Source organism: Salmo salar, chromosome 18, assembly GCF_965601325.2.
Source record: "Salmo salar chromosome 18, fSalSal1, whole genome shotgun sequence".
Taxonomy (NCBI): Eukaryota; Metazoa; Chordata; class Actinopteri; order Salmoniformes; family Salmonidae; genus Salmo; species Salmo salar.
Genome location: NC_138308.1, coordinates 13,515,351 through 13,536,731, shown reverse-complemented (window position 1 = coordinate 13,536,731; position 21,381 = coordinate 13,515,351). Strand labels below are relative to the sequence as shown.

Genomic DNA, 21,381 nt, shown 5'->3' with positions numbered 1-21,381 from the left:
ACTTTATTGTCCAGGAATGTTAGCGAGTAATAGATGAATACTTGGAACTGATGGATGGTTTGCTTGCCACCTGAGCCTGACTACAACCCCACCTCTCCTCCCTCTACTCCGGCGACAATGTTTTGGTGTAGCACCCGGGATGATTGGGGCTACCCCGGGAAGTCTAAACAAAGGATTCAGGTCAGAGAAGTCACATTTCTGGTCCAAAAGTGATTTTCGGTAATAGGAAATAATACTACAAACGTTCTGAGCAAATAATAAAATAAGAATAAAATATTTACGCAAAATACTAAAAAGTTGGCTAGGAGATAAAAACAGGGCGACCGTGTCTGTCACTTCCTCCCCAATCTGTCTCTGTCTCCACATCTCTTAAAATCTTCCAAAAGACGCTGTCCGTCTACCGTTTCGCTATCCGCTCTCAAAAAAGCGTCTCCTCTCTATCCTTTTCAGAGCCAAACAGTCTGGAATGTAATAGTGAAGAAACGTGTTGAAATAGAGATTGCTGTGATAACAGTGTTGGAATTACCTATTGTAATATTACTGTGTCTGTTACTTATTCATAACGATTAATGGATCATGTTCAACTGTCTTTGAGTGTGTCTCAGAGACAATGAATTTGGTATGAGAACTTTTAGGCAACAGTGAAAGGCTTCTGTGCATAGGCAATTTTGAATTGTTTTGCAAATAACAGTCTTATTTCTGCTATTGATCAAGCCCTTGAAAAAGAGTCTGCTAAATGACTAAAATGTCATATGGATAGATCTCTAACAAAATACATAGAAGTCAAATAATTCACTCTTAATTTATTTGTGAAACATTTTTTGACTGGTGTTGTACGATCCACTCCATTTCAGTCTCGCAGAGTTCAACAAACACATCAGTCTTCATTTCTCACACATACAACAATACATTGTTGACATTTTACAAAGGTCTGTAATAGATATCATTGAAGTCAAGTGCTCCATTACACAGTAACTGCCCTGTATGTGAGAAATTAGACGTTTTCTTGACAGAAGGTACATTTTTAGAACAGGCCTTTATTTCAGAGGTGACATTATGTTTCACACACGCCCCAGGATGGCAGGCAGGCAGCTGGTGAAATGCTATATCTAAGCAAAACAGCACAGCAGCACTAGATTCATTTCTCTGTCTGTCGACTCTCAAAACACTATTTTTTACAGGCCTAATCACTCACTACCAGAGGGGGGGAGGTGAAGGAGGAAGAGGGGTGCAAGAGCCGTCACTGCAGTCCCTGGTTTCAAATCCAGGCTGCGTCGCATCCGGCCGTGATTGGGAGTCCCATAGGGCGGCGCACAATTGGCCCAGCGTCGTACGGGTGTGGCCGGGGTAGGCCGTCATTGTAAATAAGAATTTGTTAAATAGTTATCCTTAAATAAAGGTCCAAAATATTTCGAAACAACATAGGCGATAGGGTGAGGATGGAGATGGACAGCTTGTTTCCCAGAGCTTGGGGGGGGGGTCCTTGCTCGCCCATCGCTGTCTGAAAACAGGGGTAGTCAGGGAGGAATCCAAGCCTTTCTTTTTACAGTCACATGGCCTGGGCTCTTTTGAAGGCCCGGAACGAGAGCCATTCAACAGGTTGCCACGGAGACACATTTTCTACCCCCCCCCCCCTTCACCCCATTCCCCCGTTTTTTTTCTGCCAGATACCCAATGTAAAGGAGGGGAGGAGAGAGGAAGAGAGAGGGAGCCGTTGGGTGCGAGGACAGAGAGGGTCATGTACTGGATTGATTCAGTGAGAAATACTTAACTCTCCAAAATGATTTAATAGCGAGGGAAAGAGAGGGGGAGAGACTGTGTTACAGTCTTTGTGTTTGAGAGAGAATGAGACAGAGAGGGAGAGACAGAGGGAGAGAGCGAGAGAGATAGAGACAGAGAGAGAGAGATAGACAGACAGAGAGACAGAGAGTGGGAGACAAAGAGAGAGAAAGGGAGACAGAGAGAAATGGGGAGAGATGACCTCTGAAGCCCAGAGCGGAGCAGGGAAGGAAAGGGGAGAGGAAAGCCCCACAGAGAGCATTATCCAGCCCCGAAGGAGCAGAAAGCCCAGTTCAAGATTTCCACACTCCAGTTGTAAACAAAGGCTCTTTTGATGGTCTTTCTGCCTCAAAGACCTGGATGACTACTCAATCATGTGACCAGAGAAGAGGTCCCTGCTGTTCACACATACAAGAACCAGAGCCACACACGGAGACACACAGTTACCAACGCACATACACGCACACACTCTCTCTCTCTCTCTCTCTCACACACAGACACACTCTCACAACTTCACATAGCTGCAGATCAGTCACATGCATAAGCTAACATGAATCAGAATCATACACCTCTTCATGCATCCATGCACGCACACACACAGACACGCGCACAACATCCAGCCACCCCACCTAAACGCACACACCGGCCGAGTCTCGCGCACATCTGAACTCTATTCAGCTGGGCTGACCCTCCCTCATGGGTCCTGGGCTGGGGCCCTGCATTCTCAGAGACAGTGAGCAGCAGAAAAACATGTCATGCAAGAGAGGGTCTATTGTGCTGCAAAGGGAACAGATGGGAACTCCCACAAACCAGTGGGCTTTTGTTCAGCCATTCTGCACTGCTCTCTCTTCCCTCATAATACAAGTCTGTACAATTGTCGAGCACAAATGCCGATGCTTCCCTCTGCCTCTCTTACCTAACACACGGCTGATTCTCCCGTGCCCTGGCTTGTACACCGAATTGATTTTCATCAAGTTCCCAACCCCCTAAGGATGTGCGGGAATTTCAGTGGCATATCCAGCCCCCTTTAAAGTATCTGCTAGTGAGAGTGTACTTGATCCTGTCTAAAATGCGTCAGCTGTCTGTGGCTAACCCCCATTGAACGGAACATGCTGGAAAATCCCTCCACTGGAAACTTGCCGATGTAGACTCTAAGTAAAATTCACAAGTGGCCAGGGATTTGGACCAATGCGCCTAGCCTCCTAAAATCTCAGGAGAACTCAAGGCCGTCTCAAGACAAGAGAAAATGTGTGTATAGATGTGTGCGCGCAATATCATAGCACCAGTTCAAGCTTGCAGTGTCAGCGTGTAAAATGTTGAGACGACAGTGAGAGTTTACGGACAGATTGTGTGGAGCAAATGAGTCTGAGAATGAGCACGGCAATGAGAGAGCGAGAAACAGAGAGCGAGTGAGACGGAGAAAGACGGAAAGAAACAAAAGCTGACAAACCCAAGAAGTGGAGTGAACCGCTGAGTGTTTCCCTCGAGACAGCAAGTGTTTAATAAAAACTGTCCATTGTAGATGTGTCCTCTTCTGCTTAGGGCTAAGGAGGAGACTTGACTGACAGGCTGGGCTGGGTTGCAGGAGGTTTGAGTCCCAGACGCAGTGTGTCTGTTTACTCAGGTTTGCCTCGCTCAAACACTACACTGGCACAGCTGGCCAAGCCTACGGGGTGGGATGAGGGGCACGCACGCACACACACACACACACACACACACACACACACACACACACACACACACACACACACACACACACACACACACACACACACACACACACACACACACAAATCCTCCACCATTTGAATTCCACTTGATCTTTGAGCCCGGACAATTAGAGCCTGCATCTGTCTGTGAGAGTGGTGGGGGCCAGGAGCCATTGCGAGGCCCTGCTGATAGACAGGACTTTAATTAAAGCTGGTCCCCTCAGCGCCGGCCGTTTAGGCTCTGAGTCTGTTTGCTACTGCTGCTACGACTGTCTACTGGGGAGGCACAGAGTAGAGACAGGCAGCAGAGAGAGCCTCCACTGCTATCAGTGACAGCATTACGCAGTCCTTCCAGGATTTTGCCATTCTGCAATCACATTTTTTTGTTTGCAAAATCAACAATTTCTTGCATATTATGCGAGGGCTTGTAAAATTTGACGAATCAGTGCACTATTACGGCATAGAAAACGGTCAAATCTCTGCAATATTACTGTATAAAACATTCGACCACCTTGTTCAAAAATAGGGTTCGCAATTTAAACCGATCACCGCACTTTTACTGCATAAAATGGTTCAATCAAGCTACACGTCAACAAACCTCTCCCCCCATCATAGATTTCATGGTAAAAACGGGACCAAAATGTTCGTTAATTGCCATGCAAAAGGTCAGAATTGCTGCAGCAAATCAATACATTTTTCTCACAACTATCACAACCAAAAAACATGCAAAATCCTGCAGGGACTGATTACGTCAGGTGGCTGTTGGCATGGCTGTTGGCATGGGTGCTTTTGATGTCTACTTTTTTCTTATTTCTTTATATTTATTATATTTATTATATACACACACACACACAGCCTAGTGCTGAAGTTGCACGTCTTCCTATTTACTGTACTAGGAATTGACACGTGAGTCTTTTTGATATGCTGGTGTAGGGGAGGAGGTTTAAGGGTTAAATGCATGGATGTGACAGGGATGATTCACATGGTCAAGGTCAGTGTAAAGGTTAATGCAACCAGTGGACAGATAGAGGGGTCTCACAGGCTAACATCAGCTGACTGACTTACCACCATGTTCTTCAGCTGGAGGACAGTCTTAAGAGTACCTATAAATCATATGTACTACCGTAAACACTTTATGAGTACAGTATATTTAGATCAGAGTTTTTTTTATTACAGATCATTTGAGTCATTAAGACTTTACAGGAATTTCTTATTTGCAACAATCTGTTACAGATGAGCAGAGGTGCAACTTTCACCGGGGACGGGGACATGTCCCCCCCCACATTCTGAAATTGCATTTTTGTCCCGCCCCAGTTTTATCATTGGAATGTGATACAAAATGAGGCAACAGTGTGCTTTAGGACCATGCGGACGCCTCTGAGCATCGGGTAGGCTGTTTGGAGTTGTTTATCAGACTGGATTTTTCAAAAAAAAAAAAAAAAAAGAAAATACATCTTAATGTCCCCCCCACTTCTAAAACCAAAGTTGCGCCCCTGCAGATGAGTAAGTCAGGGAGTTACGCACACTCCTGCTGGAGTGCACGCACACATTTACACACACACATGATTTTGTCCCCCTCATTTTGTATGGCTCAGTGGCAAACTGACGATTGCAGAGGGAGTAGTACAGCCAGACAGTCGGCATAGTCACACAGGGGACTGGTCTTACTCATGCTACAATGCCAGTGATGATAATTGCTTTTGGCACGGTTGCTGGTCACTGAACGCTGCAAGCACACAGGCACTGCTACTGCTACCGCTGATGATAATGATTATGATAATGTTCTCAGCGTCGAGATTCTCAGTTTTTATGGTTCTTAGTAGGTGATGTGATTGTTATGTAGGTGATGTGATTGCTATGTAGGTGATGTGATTGCTATGTAGGTGATGTGATTGCTATGTAGGTGATGTGATTGCTATGTAGGTGATGTGATTGCTATGCAGGTGATGTGATTGTTATGTAGGTGATGTGATTGCTATGCAGGTGATGTGATTGCTATGTAGGTGATGTGATTGCTATGCAGGTGATGTGATTGCTATGCAGGTGATGTGATTGCTATGTAGGTGATGTGATTGCTATGTAGGTGATGTGATTGCTATGTAGGTGATGTGATTGCTATGTAGGTGATGTGATTGTTATGCAGGTGATGTGATTGCTATGCAGGTGATGTGATTGCTATGTAGGTGATGTGATGGCAAGCTATTTGCAGCTGGATGTCGTTCATGAGTGTATGCAGCGTGTATGCATCGTGTATGCATCATGTATGCATCTGAACCTGAAGGTACTAAATGTGAGCCAGAACTGACAGTTCACCCGATTCATATAACTGTACCACCAACCAGTGTGCTAATGTCATTCTATCATATACATGCGTTGCTATGCACCACGGCAGGCTGCTGTCCTATATGCCTAGAGATAGAAAACTCCCAGCAACATGTGTCACTCCACTGCCCAACTGACGACGGAGCAGAACTGGCAGATTGAACGTCAACCGACGCGTTCAATCTGTATGTAAATTTCTGCGGGGATTAAGGAGCTCTTTAGGAGAGTTGGAGAGGAAAAGCTGCTGGCTGTTATCTTTACACAAACAGTGGGGAAAAACACATCCCCTTCTTTATTTTCTTTGCTTGCGACAAGCCCCTGGAGGCAAACGCTGGTCCCGTTAATGGGTTGTACACACAGGGTTGTTGGGTTCACTCCTTCACTCACACACGCTTGCCTCCCGGCCAGGACCTATCCGTGAGATCACACTGGCCACGCTGAGAGGGGGGTTAGGGGGAGAGGATGGGAGTGTGGGAGAGAGGAGATGCTAGAGGGGAGAGGAGGTGCGGAAGGGGGGGGGCTAGATGAGAGGAGAGGGCAGAGGAGAAAGGGGAGAGAGGAGATGCTAGAGGGGAGAGGAGGTGCGGAAGGGGGGGGGGGCTAGATGAGAGGAGAGGGCAGAGGAGAAAGGGGAGAGAAGAGATGGTGGAGGGAGAGGGAAGGAGAGCGAGATACTGTCATGTGGGTGTGTTTCAGAGCAGTGGGGACAACGGAGACTGTTGTTTTACAGTGGTTTTACCTGAAGGATGCTGGTATCTCTACTCTGATAGCCGGAACATTAATGTCTGTTGTTGGTGGAAGCTTGAGGCCCAAGGGAGAGTGACATCCCTTTATTAGCTAATAAAGCTGGCAGAGCCCCTAGCTTTATTTCTGCAGTACCAAGGCAAAGCAGTAGATATGCCTCATCACGTCACAGTCTTTTAAAACATTTGCCATCAGACAAATGTCAATATATTTGCTTATCCTCGTCAGAGCAACGCCTGGAACGGTGCTTGAAGGCTTTCTGTTCTTGAGAAACAAACATCCTAAATTCTGGGGTTTGAAAACTTTCATTGACAAGCAAAAAAAAATAAAAAATATGAATCAAAATTCTCATAGCAGTAGTAGTCCTATATCTACCATTAACAGGGTGTGTACGAGTGACTGCTTCGGCCCTGTGATGGGATGCTGATCACGTCATTTCCTGATCTGTTCCTCGTTAGCCAGTGGGTGAGTCATTCCCACCCAAATCAGCCCTGCTTCCAACTAACATCTGCAGCCCAAACCTACCTACAGTAAATACAAAATCACACACACTCACCTACCTTGACTCCCATCCAGGTTCCTCAGATGCCTGACCTTACTCGTCTTAGTGTTCATCATTCATTTATGAGCGGTAATTTGATCAATGAGGATCAGCTACACGGGTCATGCTTTCTGTGTTAGCAGCCTGTCGGGGTCTGTGTATGACAGCATAACCTAGAGAGCACCTATGACCCCATAGGACCTAGCCAGCCAATCACATGATCTTACGGAGGCCCTCCGATGTCACGTTGTCCCAAATAGACTCCTGACAGACACAGAAAAGGAACCGACTTTCTACTTCCCAGAAACTTTATCAACAGATGGGTTGGGAGACATGGGCCGGCTAACCTCGGAGACGTCATGCTAACTGTAGGCTGCACATGGACATCCAGCATGGCCATTCATCTATGGTGGGGTGTAATGTATCAATGACGGACACATGTAATACGATACAAAGACTCCTCCAAGAGTGAATGACTTATTCACCCACGATCCTCTTTCAACCCTATTTCATCATCATTCATTCCCTCACACACACACACACACACACACACACACACACACACACACACACACACACACACACACACACACACACACACACACACACACACACACACACACACACACACACACACACACACACACACACACGTCCTGCGGGTTATTTCAATCTGTGCGTACACACACATAACCAGAGCCCATCGGTGGTGAATCTCATGTGCTATTTCAACCCTTAGTCCTTTTGGGTTTATTTGACCAAAAGGCAGTTTTTTATCCTTTTGAGTCGCCATGCTTTAAGAAAGGAAAATAATCCCTCCAGCAGACTGAGACGATGACACCGTCCTGCAGGTTCCTTCCTAAACTTCCCCTTTCTCACTATGATGGAAACTCTCACTTCCTGTTCATCAAGTGACACCAAGGAAATGAAAGGGAGAACATGTGGAGGATCAGCAAAAACATCTCTCGCTCTCTCGCCCGCCCTCATGCAAGCCCCTGTGCATGCGCGCACACACAAACACATGGACGTCTTTGGTATTGATTTCTCTATAAAAGAAACCGCTGTATGTTTTTTTTTGGGAGGATATAAATATAGTCGTATAGCTTTAGCCACTGACATAAAAGCTGACTACTTGAATGTGCAATCAGCGGTAATTCGTTTTAAAGGGCAATTGCTTTTGTGCTGATTCTATAACGCTCAGCTCATTTGAATGAAATTCTAATATTAAGCTGTTGGCTGATACATAATTTCATTGCAAGAGTGATGACCATTTTTGCATGCACACGCGCACACACACGCACATTATGGCACATCATCTTGCACATGACTCGTTTAGCACAGAAATACAATCTAGAGTGAACTACAACCAATCCATGTTTACCACTTGATATTTGCTTCCTCAATATAATAATACACATGACATCAATTTCAGCTCTTTAAATAAACACATCTGATTGGTGACATTTATGAGAGCTTTCTTCTGAGCCATGCATCACTGGCCCTCGGCAACAGGAAGTGACACGGGGCCACTGACTCACCGCAGGCACCAGTAGTTTGTTGACCTCCTCCACGGCCCTCTTCAGCTTGATCTCAGCGCGGTTCTGAGCGTCCTCCACCGTGATCAGGACATGCAGGTCCTCATTGAGGTGCTCCCAGTTGGGCTTTCCTCGGTTCTGCTCCTCCTGAAGGGGGGGAGAGAAAAAGAGTTAAAAACAAGTCCAAAGGCTGTACTTCATTGGCCGGTTTCCCAGACACAGATTAAGCCTAGTCCTGGACTAAAAGCATTCTCAATGGAGTATAGCTTTTTAGTCCAGGAGTGTCTGGGAAATATACTGAATAAAAATATAAACTCAACATGTAAAGTGTTGGTCCCATGTTTCATGTGTTGAAATAAAAGATTCCAGAATTTTTGTGCACAAATTTGTTAACATCCATGTTAGTGAGCATTTCTCCTTTGCCAAGATAATCAATCCACTTGACAGATTTGGCAAATCAAGAAGCTGGTTAAACAGCATGATCATTACTCAGGTGCACCTTGTGCTGGGGTCAATAAAAGGCCACTCTAAAATGTGCCGTTTGCACCTACTTTTTTTTTTTAAAGGTATCTGTGATCAACAGATGCATATCTGTATTCCCAGTCATGTGAAATCCATAGATTAGGGACTAATTCATTTATTTAAATTGACTGATTTCCTTATGAACTGTAACTCAGTAAAAAAAACTATAAATTGTTGCATGTTGCGTTTATATTTCTGTTCAGTGTGGCATGCCCTCAGCGTACAAGACATTTGGAGCACCTTCCTAATATTAAGTTGCACCCCCTTTTTCCCTCAGAACAGCCTCAATTCATCAGGGCATGGACTCTACAAGGTGTCGAAAGCGTTCTACAGGGATGCTGGCCCATGTTGACACCAATGCTTCCCACAGTTGTGTCAAGTTGGCTGGATAGGGCCTCCCGAGTGGCGCTGCGGTCTAATGCACTACAGTGCTTGAGAAAAAAGGGTTAAAAAAATTATAATACAAAAAAGTTTTCTGATGTCCTTTCGGTGGTGGACCATTTTTTATACACACGGGGAAACTGTTGAGCATGAAAAACCCAGCAGCTTTGCAGTTCTTGGCATACTCAAACCGGTGCGCCTGGTACCTACTACCATACCCCGTTTAAAGGCACTTCAATCTTTTGTCTTGCCCATTCACCCTCTGAATGGCACACATACACAATCCATGTCTCAATTGTCTCAAGGCTTAAAAATCCTTCTTTGACCTGTCTCCTCTCCTTCATCTACACTGATTGAAGTGGTTTTAACAGGTGACATCAATAAGGGATCATAGCTTTCACCTGGATTCACCTGGTTAGTCTGTCATGGAAAGAGCAGGTGTTCCTATTGTTTTGTACGCTCAGTATATGTGTTTTGATGATGATCAATGGTCAAATATTGCTCCCGAGTGGCGCAGCGGTCTAAGGAACTGCATCTCACTGCTAGAGGAGTCACTACAGACCCTGGTTCGATGCCGGGCTGTATCACAACCGGATGTAATCGGGAGTCCCATAGGGCAGCACACAATTGGCCCAGTGTTGTCCGGGTTAGGGGAGGGGTAGGCCGTCATTATAAAATAAGAATTTGTTCTTAACTGACTTGCCTGGTTAAATAAAGGTTAAATCATTATTATTATTTTTTTAATATGATCAACAATAAATGATTAATGTGTAATTTGCACTTTACTTAACACACAGCATCATAACCCTTTATGACACGGTCATAATATGTCATAACACTGTCATGACATATTTACACCTGTTGTGACATATACTGCGTTATGTTATGGCTGTTATGACACCTACATAAGAGTGTCAAAAGCCACAAAACAAGGCAAAGTGTTCCATTACACCATAGCTTACTTGTCAACAGCATGTTAATGTTATTTAAAACATTTCTGAAATTGACCATATTCAATTATCATTGTAACTGTGCAAACATTGATGTCGGACATGCACCTACCCCAATGCTCTGTTGCTGATGACTGGGATGTATGGAGAAGCATATTTAGCAGCAGGACAAGACAAGACACCTTCTTTGTGACTGATGTCCGACATAAGGGCATGTACGTGATAGGCCTATCTGGCTTATATGATGGCTCAGTTATATGTGGCTCAGTTGGTAGAGCATGGTGTGTACAACTCCAGGGTTGTGGGTTCGATTCCCACGGGGGGCCAGTACAAAAAAATAATGTAAAAAAGAAAATTTAAAATTTAAAAAATTATAAATGCATGAAATTAAATGTATGCATTCACTACTGTAAGTCGCTCTGGATAAGAGCGTCTGCTAAATGACTAAAATGTAATGGTCATGATGCTTCTTGACAGTGTCATAAAGTGTATTTTCTTAGTCTAAGTAAAGTGACACAGTGTATTTTCTACAAGTTATTTAAAATATTATAAAAAAAATAAAAACATGACTGTAAAGAATTCATTAAAACAACAACAAAGGACTTAAGAAAAAACACATTTCAATAAATGTGGGTTTTGACACTCTTATGTAGGTGTCATAACCAGCCATAACATAATGCAATATATGTCACAACAGGTGTAAATGTATGGGTCAGTGTTATGGGACGGGGGCTGGGATTTAAACATATAATATATTAATAATAAATGACATAAATATAGGACAAAACACACATCATGACAAGAGAGACAACACAACACTACATAAAGAGAGACCTAAGACGACAACATAGCAAGGCAGCAACACATGACAACACAGCACGGTAGCAACACAACATGGTAGTAGCACAAAACATGGTACAAACATTATTGGGCAGTGACAACAGCACAAAGGGCAAGAAGGTAGAGACAACAATACATCACGCAAAGCAGCCACAACTGTCAGTAAGAGTGTCCATGACAAGTTCTGTGAGTTGTTATGACATATTATGACACGGTTATGACGTGTTATGACACTGCGTGTCAAGTAGTGTTACTCCAACAAAACAATTTTTCTCTATAGGTATGGTCAAAGTGCCACTGCCAGAAGAGAAGATGTACGCTCTATGGACTTGTTGAAATCCCCACATTCCTCAGACCTCACTGAGAGCGTAACGGTTTCCCTCTTTCACTTATTCAATATACCGTAGCTAATCTGTTCAAAATGAGGCAAACATAGCCCGTGTTACTTCAGTGCCTCCACGCGAGAGTCTAAAAGCGACTGTCTAGGTCCAAACAATAGTGTAAACTATAGACAGACGGGAGGTTAAGCAAAGTCCCAGGTGCCTTTTACGTTGCTCTTTACTCTTTACGCTGTTGTCTTGTTCCTCTCTACTCTCTAACAGACCTACGCCACCGCCGAGTCTCAGGGCTCCACACAATACAACCTGGATTGTTGTTAGTAACGCAGCAGCTCTTTTCCTCTGGTCAAAGAAAAGCGCATCCTTGTTTTATTACCACCAGTACTGACTAGGTAGACTCCAATCACATAAATATGCTTCCAGCTTTTAGAATGACAAGTGAGTGAGCGGGTTTCATTCAATTCCAGCCTCAATATTAGCATAGAACGTGTGGAAAGTGATGGGAATAAAACAGCATAATACAACTCCCACATGTCGTTCTCCGCTTCCTCGCCAACCCAGAACTACAGAACAAACAACAATCCCCCATTACTGAACAACGGAGAGAGAGAGAGAGAGAGAGAGAGAAGAAGAAACCACGGTAAACAAACAAAAACACAGCATATCCGAACAGACTCCACTTTGATCTGCCTAAACCCATGACACCGCAGCGGAAGACAGGACGCACACTACATGACATCAAAGGTGGCGTTCCTCTACAAAGAGGCTTGTATACCTATCCCAGAGAGAGAGAGAGAGAGAAAGTCTCTGCGTACGGGCAACATCAGATCAGGGTTGTTTCTGTTGATCTGGAATGAAGCCTTTAGCCAGAAGCCTCTGGTGTGTGAGACTCACAGTGCACAGTGTGTGAGCTGGCGGGAACAAAAAAAGAACTAGATGTGGTTTGTTAATCAGATTGTCTAGATTGTTAATTGATTTTAAGATCTGATCTAGTTAGTAAAGAAGTGATTGATGTTCAGGAAAGTGGAATTTGGACTCCATTATTTGGACTAGGGTATTTTGGAGTCGCAGGAGGCTGGTGAGAGGAGGACAGCTCATAATAATGTCTGGAATGGAGTGTATGGAATGGTATCAAACACCTGGAAAATCATGTGTTTGATGTGTTGGATTAACATTCCACCTATTCTGTTCCAGGCGTAACTATGAGCCTGTCCTCCCCAATTAAGGCGCCACCAACCTCCTGTGTTTAGAGTACGGAATTGCGGAGAAAGTACATGAACAAGTCACTTGTGTTTCGATAACATTTTCAGATCAAATAATGAGTGTGAACCTGACACCCCCTAGTTTATTTTCAAGTGTCCCAGCCTCAACGGTGCTATTGTACATGTTACAAATCTCCATATTATTCGAATAAATGTCGGAATGCTTTGATTTACATGACACGCGAATCAAAGATGACCCCATTTAAATAAGGGAGTTTTGTTCAGGCAGGGGTGGGGCTGCACGTCAATAAAAAGCCGTTCTCCTTTCATCTGCTACCTTTTAAACCGGGGAATAAAGGGATATGGAGAAGAAAAGATGAAAGACACATCCTCTAATTGACTTTGTCACAAGAAAGTGAAGCCTGGTAAAATATTCACTCATCCCCTCCTCCTCCCTTCCCTTCTCATATTTGGTGTTTTCCTCCTCGTGACTCCCCAAATGAAAAATCTAAATCTGATTAATACAACAAAGGTATACATAAACAAATGTTTTTTTTTCTCACTCTAGTTGCAAATGGGAAATTGATAGCTTGCGGTCTGTGATTGTTCTCCCACTGTCCCTGTAATTTCAGCAGAGCAGTGATTTAGGATTCCAATGCCTTTTTACTGAAAAGCACTTATTTTAAATTCTCTGTTTATTTGAGTTTGTCTGATCATTTGATGACGGGGATAAGGTGTTTTCAGAGAGACCATGGGGAGGTGAGCTTTTTACCCCACTGGTGTCCGGCCGTTACTGCCATTTGTAATCATTTCCAATGCACTCCAAAGGTAATGACCGCCCGTATGATCACCGTTCCAAACACTAGCACAAACACCCAACTAAACACCAATCACAGATAATATATGAGATTATCTAGGAATCCATCTCAACCACGAGCAAATACACAGTACAAACAACAATATTAATATGACTTCTCTGGCTATCTACTTTCTTCCTGACTTGATTTATCTTGCATTACTTTTTCATGACAAACACACAAATTGGATCCCCTGCATCTAGCTGTCAAAGACCAGCCAGCCCACCCACTGACACACCATCAATAACACCCAGGAAAAGCCAGAGCAACACCCCCAGAAGGGGTTCAGAGGGGTGGACGGATGTGTGTGTGCGTGTGTGTGTGTGGAGGGGTGCTGGGGTTGGCTCTGACACAGGCTACATCTGGAGCCATCTGAAGATTCGGCTAAACACACACACACACACACACACACACACACACACACACACACACACACACACACACACACACACACACACACACACACACACACACACACACACACACCCTCCCCACTGCCCTTCAGTACGGAACAACATGACATGTCGGGAGTCAAGGTGATGTTCACTCGGCCCTTTTAAATGACCGCTTGTCCAGCTGTGTGACCCTTCCATGTTTATCTCTCTCTGACCCCTCTCTCTATCGCTCTTGCTCTTTCTCACTCTCTTCCCCCCTTCCTGTCTCTCGCTCTCTTTCGCCACTGCCACAGACCTGGAACATAATCAACCACCATAAATCCATGGGCCAGCTCTTTTGTAATCCTAAACCAGGCAATAACGCCTCTCTGAAGAAGAGTCAGTCGGCCCCACAAAGGAACAGTGCGGGAGAACACAGGAGCCAGGCCAATATGACAGCACACAGCAAGACTAATTGTGTAGAGCAGAGACAGAGGAAACTGAGGTGGGAGGTGGGAGTGGGACTATGGAAACTTAAGAGAGTGGTACAGGGTACTTAGGATGGTGGGTTGGAAGGTTTATCAAACCTATTAGTCCTAGTTCTAGATAGGCAGTGTGTGTGTGTGTGTGTGTGTGTGTGTGTGTGTGTGTGTGTGTGTGTGTGTGTGTGTGTGTGTGTGTGTGTGTGTGTGTGTGTGGGCGCGCGCGCGCGTGTGTGTGTGTGTGTGTGTGTGCTAATGCCTGTGTGTGCGTGCACCTGTGTGAGTGTGTATGAGCCTGCATTATGACTTTATACGAGTGTGCATGTGGGCACTGGCATGTGAACAGCAAAATGCCATTCCATTCCTTATCTCTTCTTGGCACCGTTCCTAATAACTTCTTTTCCTAATAACTTCTTTCCCTCGGTGAGCCACTGTGGAGTAATGAGATGTAAAGGAGGTCTCGGGCCGTACCACCTGTAGTATCAGAGAGGGGATGGGGGAGTTTACTCTACAGAAAGGTTTATCAAGGTGAACACCCCCACTCGGGATCAAAGTTGGGAGATATTGTAGTGACTGACAGCTTCTTTAATAGTCAGTGAAAGTGAGGGCAGAGAAGAGAGAAGAGAGATCAACAGTGAGTGGGTTCATCATGTCAGTGTCAATGGATTAAAGGCAGGGGATTTGAAGTCCAAAAGCAGGGGAATGTGCCCAGCTAGAGCATTTGGTTCCTTGGGAGTTGTGGGAACGTATGTTTTTGGTTTCACGTTGGTTGTGAGAACGAAGCCATACGTTTTCTGACCGGTAAAACAGAACGCTTTTTAAATGTTCTGAGATAAGTGAAAATTTCACCTGTTCTAGGAACATTTCTTTTTAGGTTGCAGGGAGGTTCTGAGAATGTTTAACTCTGGTTCCTTGAAGGTTTCCTGCAAGGTTTTATTAACGCTCTGGAGACGGGAATGATGGGTTGTTTGAAACCTTCAGTTGATTGAATGTTTCAATAAGACTTTTAATAACACTGCTATCTTATTTTGGGTTAACTTTTTTTACTCCAAGCACAGATAGGACACATGGAAATTCATTTCCTTGGGCATTAATCATGCAAACACATTTATTTTTTATTGTGACACAGCATCACTGAGATTCAAACCTATAATCCTCTCTCTCTCTCTCTCTCTCTCTCTCTCTCTCACATTGCTTCTTAACGTTTTCTTAACTATTTGAGAACATTTGAGAACATTTTACATTTACATTTTAGTCATTTAGCAGACGCTCTTATCCAGAGCGACTTACAGTAGTGAATGCATACATTTCATACATTTTTTTTATTTTTTTTTGTATCAATGTCAAACCAGTTGGAGAATGTTCAAAGAACATTACCAAAATAGAAATGAAATGTAACCATGTTTGAAATACCAAGACATTTTTGTTGTTGTCAAGTTCCTTAAATGTGCTGAGAATGTTCCAAAGCCAAGCAACTATCCTGCACCATTCCCAAAAAATTGTGTGAAGGTTTTATGCAAAATAGCCATAGGACAACTACACTCTCACTAAGCTCTAAGAAACATATGGTTTTCAGAACGTTATGTGCTAACTGGGTACCCTCAGGATACATGGTTCAGTCAGGCTGGTTCAATCAGCTACTGTTGAAAGCCTTTATAGACTGAACATATTTCTGCACATGATACACTATACACTGGCCATGGTATGAAGAAGTTTGAGACCACCTGCTCTCTCTTTCTTGTTCTCTCTGACACACACACACACACACACACACACACACACACACACACACACACACACACACACACACACACACACACACACACACACACACACACACACACACACACAGTTTGAGGTTAAAGAGCTAGAAGAATGAGAATGTGCTGTTCCCTGACATCCAGAAGACTTTTTGATTGTGTAAAAGCCCCGTCACATCAAGTCTCCTTGTTAAAGGATTTAGGGGGAACCAGAAATTAGGGTTAGGCTATTTCTTTTGTTAAAGCACTCTCCTTTGCAACATCCCAGCACAGAATTAGAATTCTGTCCACATTAAGGATTATATACCCCATGCATATACCCCCCACCCTTCCCCTTCCCCTCCCTCAACACACTCACATACTGTATGATACCCACACATGCACGCACACACACACACAGAATGTACACAAACACACACACACATAGAATGTACACAAACACATACACACACACACAGAATGTACACAAACACACAAACACACAGAATGTACACAAACACATACACACACACAGAACCTACACAAACACACACACACACACACACACACACACACACACACACACACACACACACACACACACACACACACACACACACACACACACACACACACACACACACACACAGAACGTACACAAACACACACACACACACACACACACACACACAAACACACACACAGAACGTACACAAACACACACACACACACACAGAACGTACACAAACACACACACACACACAGAATGTACACAAACACATACACACACACATTAGCAGTTGGCTCATTCAAATTTTGTTGACAGATAAAGGTTAGTGCACATTTTAGGAAGTGTACACAGCAGGGTACTTCTCTAAGGAAAGGCAAACCACACAAAGCATGTATTTTCATCCTCACTAAGCTCAAACAAACTCGGCTTGTGTCCCTTGTGAGCCACTGTAGTGCTGCATGGCAGAATATCTGCTAAGAGGTGACAGTAATTAAAGAGACTTTAAAGGGAAACTGAACGTACCGATTCCATGTTTCTCTGTTGCTCACTAAGAAAAAAAGATGTCGGTCTTGGGGGTGTGGTTCAATGTGGCATTTACTGCTGTTTGTCCCCCATGAGACACCATAGGAACAAAGCCAGTCTTACTTCCTCAAAATAGTCTGAATGAATCTAAGCCAACTCAAGAAAACTGTAATAAATGTTGATGTTTTTGCTGAGGGGGTTTAATTGAAAAAAAGGCGCGACGTGTTGTCTTACATATACAGAGTCAGATGCACCTTGCTGATGGGCAGGTCTGTTTCACTGTCTGTGTTCTGTGGTAGGATTGGACAGAGAGCAATCACCTCAGCTGTGTATCCCGTGTTAATGGGCAAGTGAGCATTGTCGAAATCAAAACCCAACCCTCAAGTAAGTCATAAACTCACGTGCAAAACTCTGCTTTGGAACGAGACTGACATTATAGAACAATAGAACAAATGTGTCTGACTAATGTCGAGGCCATATAGGCTGTTTTCTACCAGAGAAGTTGTTTACTGCGCGCTAAACCCACAGGTAATTCAAACCGCTAAGCAGTGAGCTCCCGGTAAGCTTGATGCCTGCACGGTTAGTTACTGTGGTGTCGCTTGAAGACCCATGGCAATACGGATGCAACGAACAACAACACTGATATGTATACAAACCATAGGAGGAGCTATGGGAGGACGGGCCCATTGTTAGGGCTGGAGTGGAATTGATGGAACGGAGTCAAACGTGGTTTCTATATGCTCGATGTGTTTGATACCGCTCCATTTATTCCGTTCCAGCCATTACAAGAATCCCGTCCTCCTAGAACTCCTCCCACCAGCCTCCTCTGATGCAAACTATGAACTCAGAAAGAGGGAGAGAGAGAGAGTGACTGAGAGTAAATGAGAGAGAGAGAGAGAGAGAGAGAGAGAGAGAGAGAGAGAGATGCGCGCACACACACGGGCGCGCACGGGCGCTGTGTCTCAAAGAAGGGGAGCTGTGAGCTACGCGTGAATAGAGTAGGCTGTGTGGGTCCGGGACTAGAGTACAGTAGATCTGTGTGAAGCCAGTCGGACCGTCACAGTAACTGTAATAGCCAGCAGACCTCGAGCAGAGCAGGGACACTGGAAGACGAGAGTCCGGCTGACAGCCATTGTCAGGACAATGATGATGTCGACCAGAGGGAGGCAGAAACTGTCAGCACTCCATCCTCTCACCTCACAACACCTAGCTAGTTTACTCACCATGCTGCTTCAAGGACAGTGTCTGAGCGAATGTTCATGTGCGTGTATAGTGGTAAAGTGGATTTTGTCCCGTTTGTGTGTTTTTGTGTGTGCGCGGGGGGCAACAGCCACAGAGGAGTCAGAGGCAGGCTAATGTGTGTTACACTGCTGTGGTCGGACACACTGAGAGACAGCGAGGCACTCTCTCATCCAATCACAGCCCAGCGCTGCTGAGACCCCGCCCACTCTAAGGCTATAGACAGTAACACCATTTAACTCAAACATACCCCCACTTTCAGGCGAACCTCTCCAACGATAGCTAGATTTCTATTCTCAGAATTAAACGTCGGTATTTGCAGGTTTTTTTTTTGTCGTAACTGAGGAAGCCCTACCCCTGGTGGATCCATTTGTGTCGTGTGGTTTTGCATAGCCGTGGTATAATTGGAGTCCTAACACAGATCCCATGGTTATCATCAGGCCCTGTTTGAGTGTTAGTGTGGGAGATCTGCTTCTCGCTGGTTATCTATTGGCTGGCTGCTGGGGTGGTGCTGTTTCCACTACCTCCTGCATTCCACAAGAAACAATCTGTGTCGGCAGGCATTTGTTTCACTTAAGGAGTGCATATGCGGCATGAGACATTACGCAGAGGACAAGGACACCGGCCTTTGTGCTGCTCGGAAACCTAATAAATTGCGTGCAGGTAGCATGGAACCCAATAACCATTGCAACAACAATGCCCAGAGACGAGAGAGGGAGGGAGAGAGAGGGAAAGGGAGGGAGGGAGAGAAAGTGAGAGAGATAGCGAGAGAGAGAGGAGAGAAAGAGAAGAGAGGGAGGGAAGGAAGGAAGGAAGGAAGGAGAGGAAGACAAAAATAGACTGGGAATAAGACAGAGAGAGAGAAAGAGAAGAGAGGGTGGGAAGGAAGGAAGGAAGGAGAGGAAGACAAAAATAGACTGGGAATGAGAGAGAGAGAGTGAGAGAGAGAGAGTGAGAGAGAGAGAGAGAGAGAGAGAGAGAGAGAGAGAGAGAGAGAGAGAGAGGGGGGGGGGGGGCAACAGAGAAAGGATAGAGGGGGCCATTGACTGTGCTTTACGATGTGAGAAAGACCAGTAGTTTGACTTACCCTGTAATGCATTTCATCACCAACAACATAGTGGTTAGACTAAAGAGAGAGCCTCTCTCCAGCTCTGTTATGGGGAGATAGCTAGAGCAGCTGGGTTTCTGCAGGATGCTGAGCTGAAGCAGATGTGGAGGAGTGCAGGAGACCACAACAGGGATATCAGAGACACTTGTTTTATTTTTTTATGCCAGTGCCCCCCACTGGGACTCTGTGGAACAGCTCAGATCACCATCTCCACTAACACCACTTGTCCAAATAGAGGGACGGACCCTGCTTATACAGTGGAAACACAAACAGACCTTTCTCTGAAAAGAGAGAGATGGGAAATAAATAACTGTCCGTGTGTGTGTGTGTGTGTGTGTGTGTGTGTGTGTGTGTGTGTGTGTGGCGCGTGTGTGTGTGTGGATGACCCCCCTCCAAGTGCTCCTCTCACATCCTACAGGGGCCAGGGTTAGGAGATCACGCCGCCCCAGCATGGTCATGTTTCAGGGACTGGATCAGGCTGGACTGAGGGCCCCTCTAGCCCCACTGCTGCTGGGCCCAACAGATCTGAGGTCAAGGACAATGTTTGAACACCTGCCCAGCCCTTCTCAGAGCTACGGTGCAGCTTGGGGGAAGGATTGTTGTTCCCCAATAGGAGGAAATATCTGAGTCTTCAGATGGCCCTGCACACTAGCGGACCAATAGAGGATGCAGTGCTGTTTATACAAAACGGTATGTAAACACACTACCAGTGTTACACAACTATTAGAGCCAATGGCATCTGAGAGAAGACGAATAGATTCAAGTGGTCAATTGCTGACATGATCAATAATGAGAGGAATACCAAATAAGATGTTATCTTGTAAATTGCAACCGTTGTGCGAGGGGGAGCTTATAGTACCTGAGAGTGTGTGTGTGTGTGTGTGTGTGTGTGTGTGTGTGTGTGTGTGTGTGTGTGTGTGTGTGTGTGTGTGTGTGTGTGTGTGTGTGTGTGTGTGTGTGTGTGTGTGTGTGTGTGTGTGTGTGTGTGTTAGTGTGTGTGGGTGAGTGTGTTTGTGCTCGCCTCACCTTCTTCTTGTCCCTCATGGAGCCTTTCCCGCGCACCATGATTTTACATCCTGTCTCTGCCTCCAGCTGCTTGGCTGTCAGCCCCCGTGGTCCCAGGATCCGGCCCACGAAGTTAAACTGCCAGAGAAACACAAACGCACACACGCATTAGAACCAGCCCTTAAAACCAGAGCGGCTCTTCAGTGCAGACAACAGGTCACTTTATCATTGATATGTATGTATGAGGACATAGTAGACAGTTGAAAGATGTCTGTCATGGAAATGTTAATGGGTTTTTCCTCCAGTCTGACACATTGAGAAGAGAGAGGAATCAGACACAAAGATATGAAAACACAGAGAGAAAGAACGAGAAAACAAGGTGAGGCGGTCTCTCGAGGGAGCCCCTTGTTTGACCCCTCCATTTCGCTGTAATCTCGCAGCCTTATCACCTGCCCGGTGCTCTGACACGACGGCGCTCGACGGCGACATCCGGGAGCGCCTTGCGACCAGCCCTGGGCCGCCGCTGAGAAGATAAGGCTTAGCGATCGTTCCCCCATTGATCAGCAGCCTAGGCTCCTCTCTGTTCTTCTCTCTTCTCTTCACTGGCCCTCACACTGCCTGTCAGTCAGGACTCAGGAGGGCTGACTATCGATGAGCTGGGACTGAGACTGACACATAGAC

General features: G+C 45.1%; 1 protein-coding gene across 4 annotated transcripts in view; it reads right to left on the bottom strand.

Moving 5' to 3' along the window:
* qkib (QKI, KH domain containing, RNA binding b) overlaps positions 1-21,381 on the bottom strand; it is a 92,002-nt gene that overhangs the window by 29,726 nt on the left and 40,895 nt on the right. For all 4 annotated transcript variants that reach the window (XR_006760324.2, XM_014154100.3, XM_014154097.3 and 1 more), the window contains exons 3-4: positions 20,722-20,838; positions 8,634-8,777 (exon numbers count right to left, since the gene is read on the bottom strand). Coding sequence is in view for 3 of the 4 variants with exons in the window: in XM_014154100.3 (XP_014009575.1) it covers positions 8,634-8,777; positions 20,722-20,838 (261 nt within the window). In the remaining variant the exon portion in view is untranslated. The remainder of the gene's footprint in view (positions 1-8,633; positions 8,778-20,721; positions 20,839-21,381) is intronic.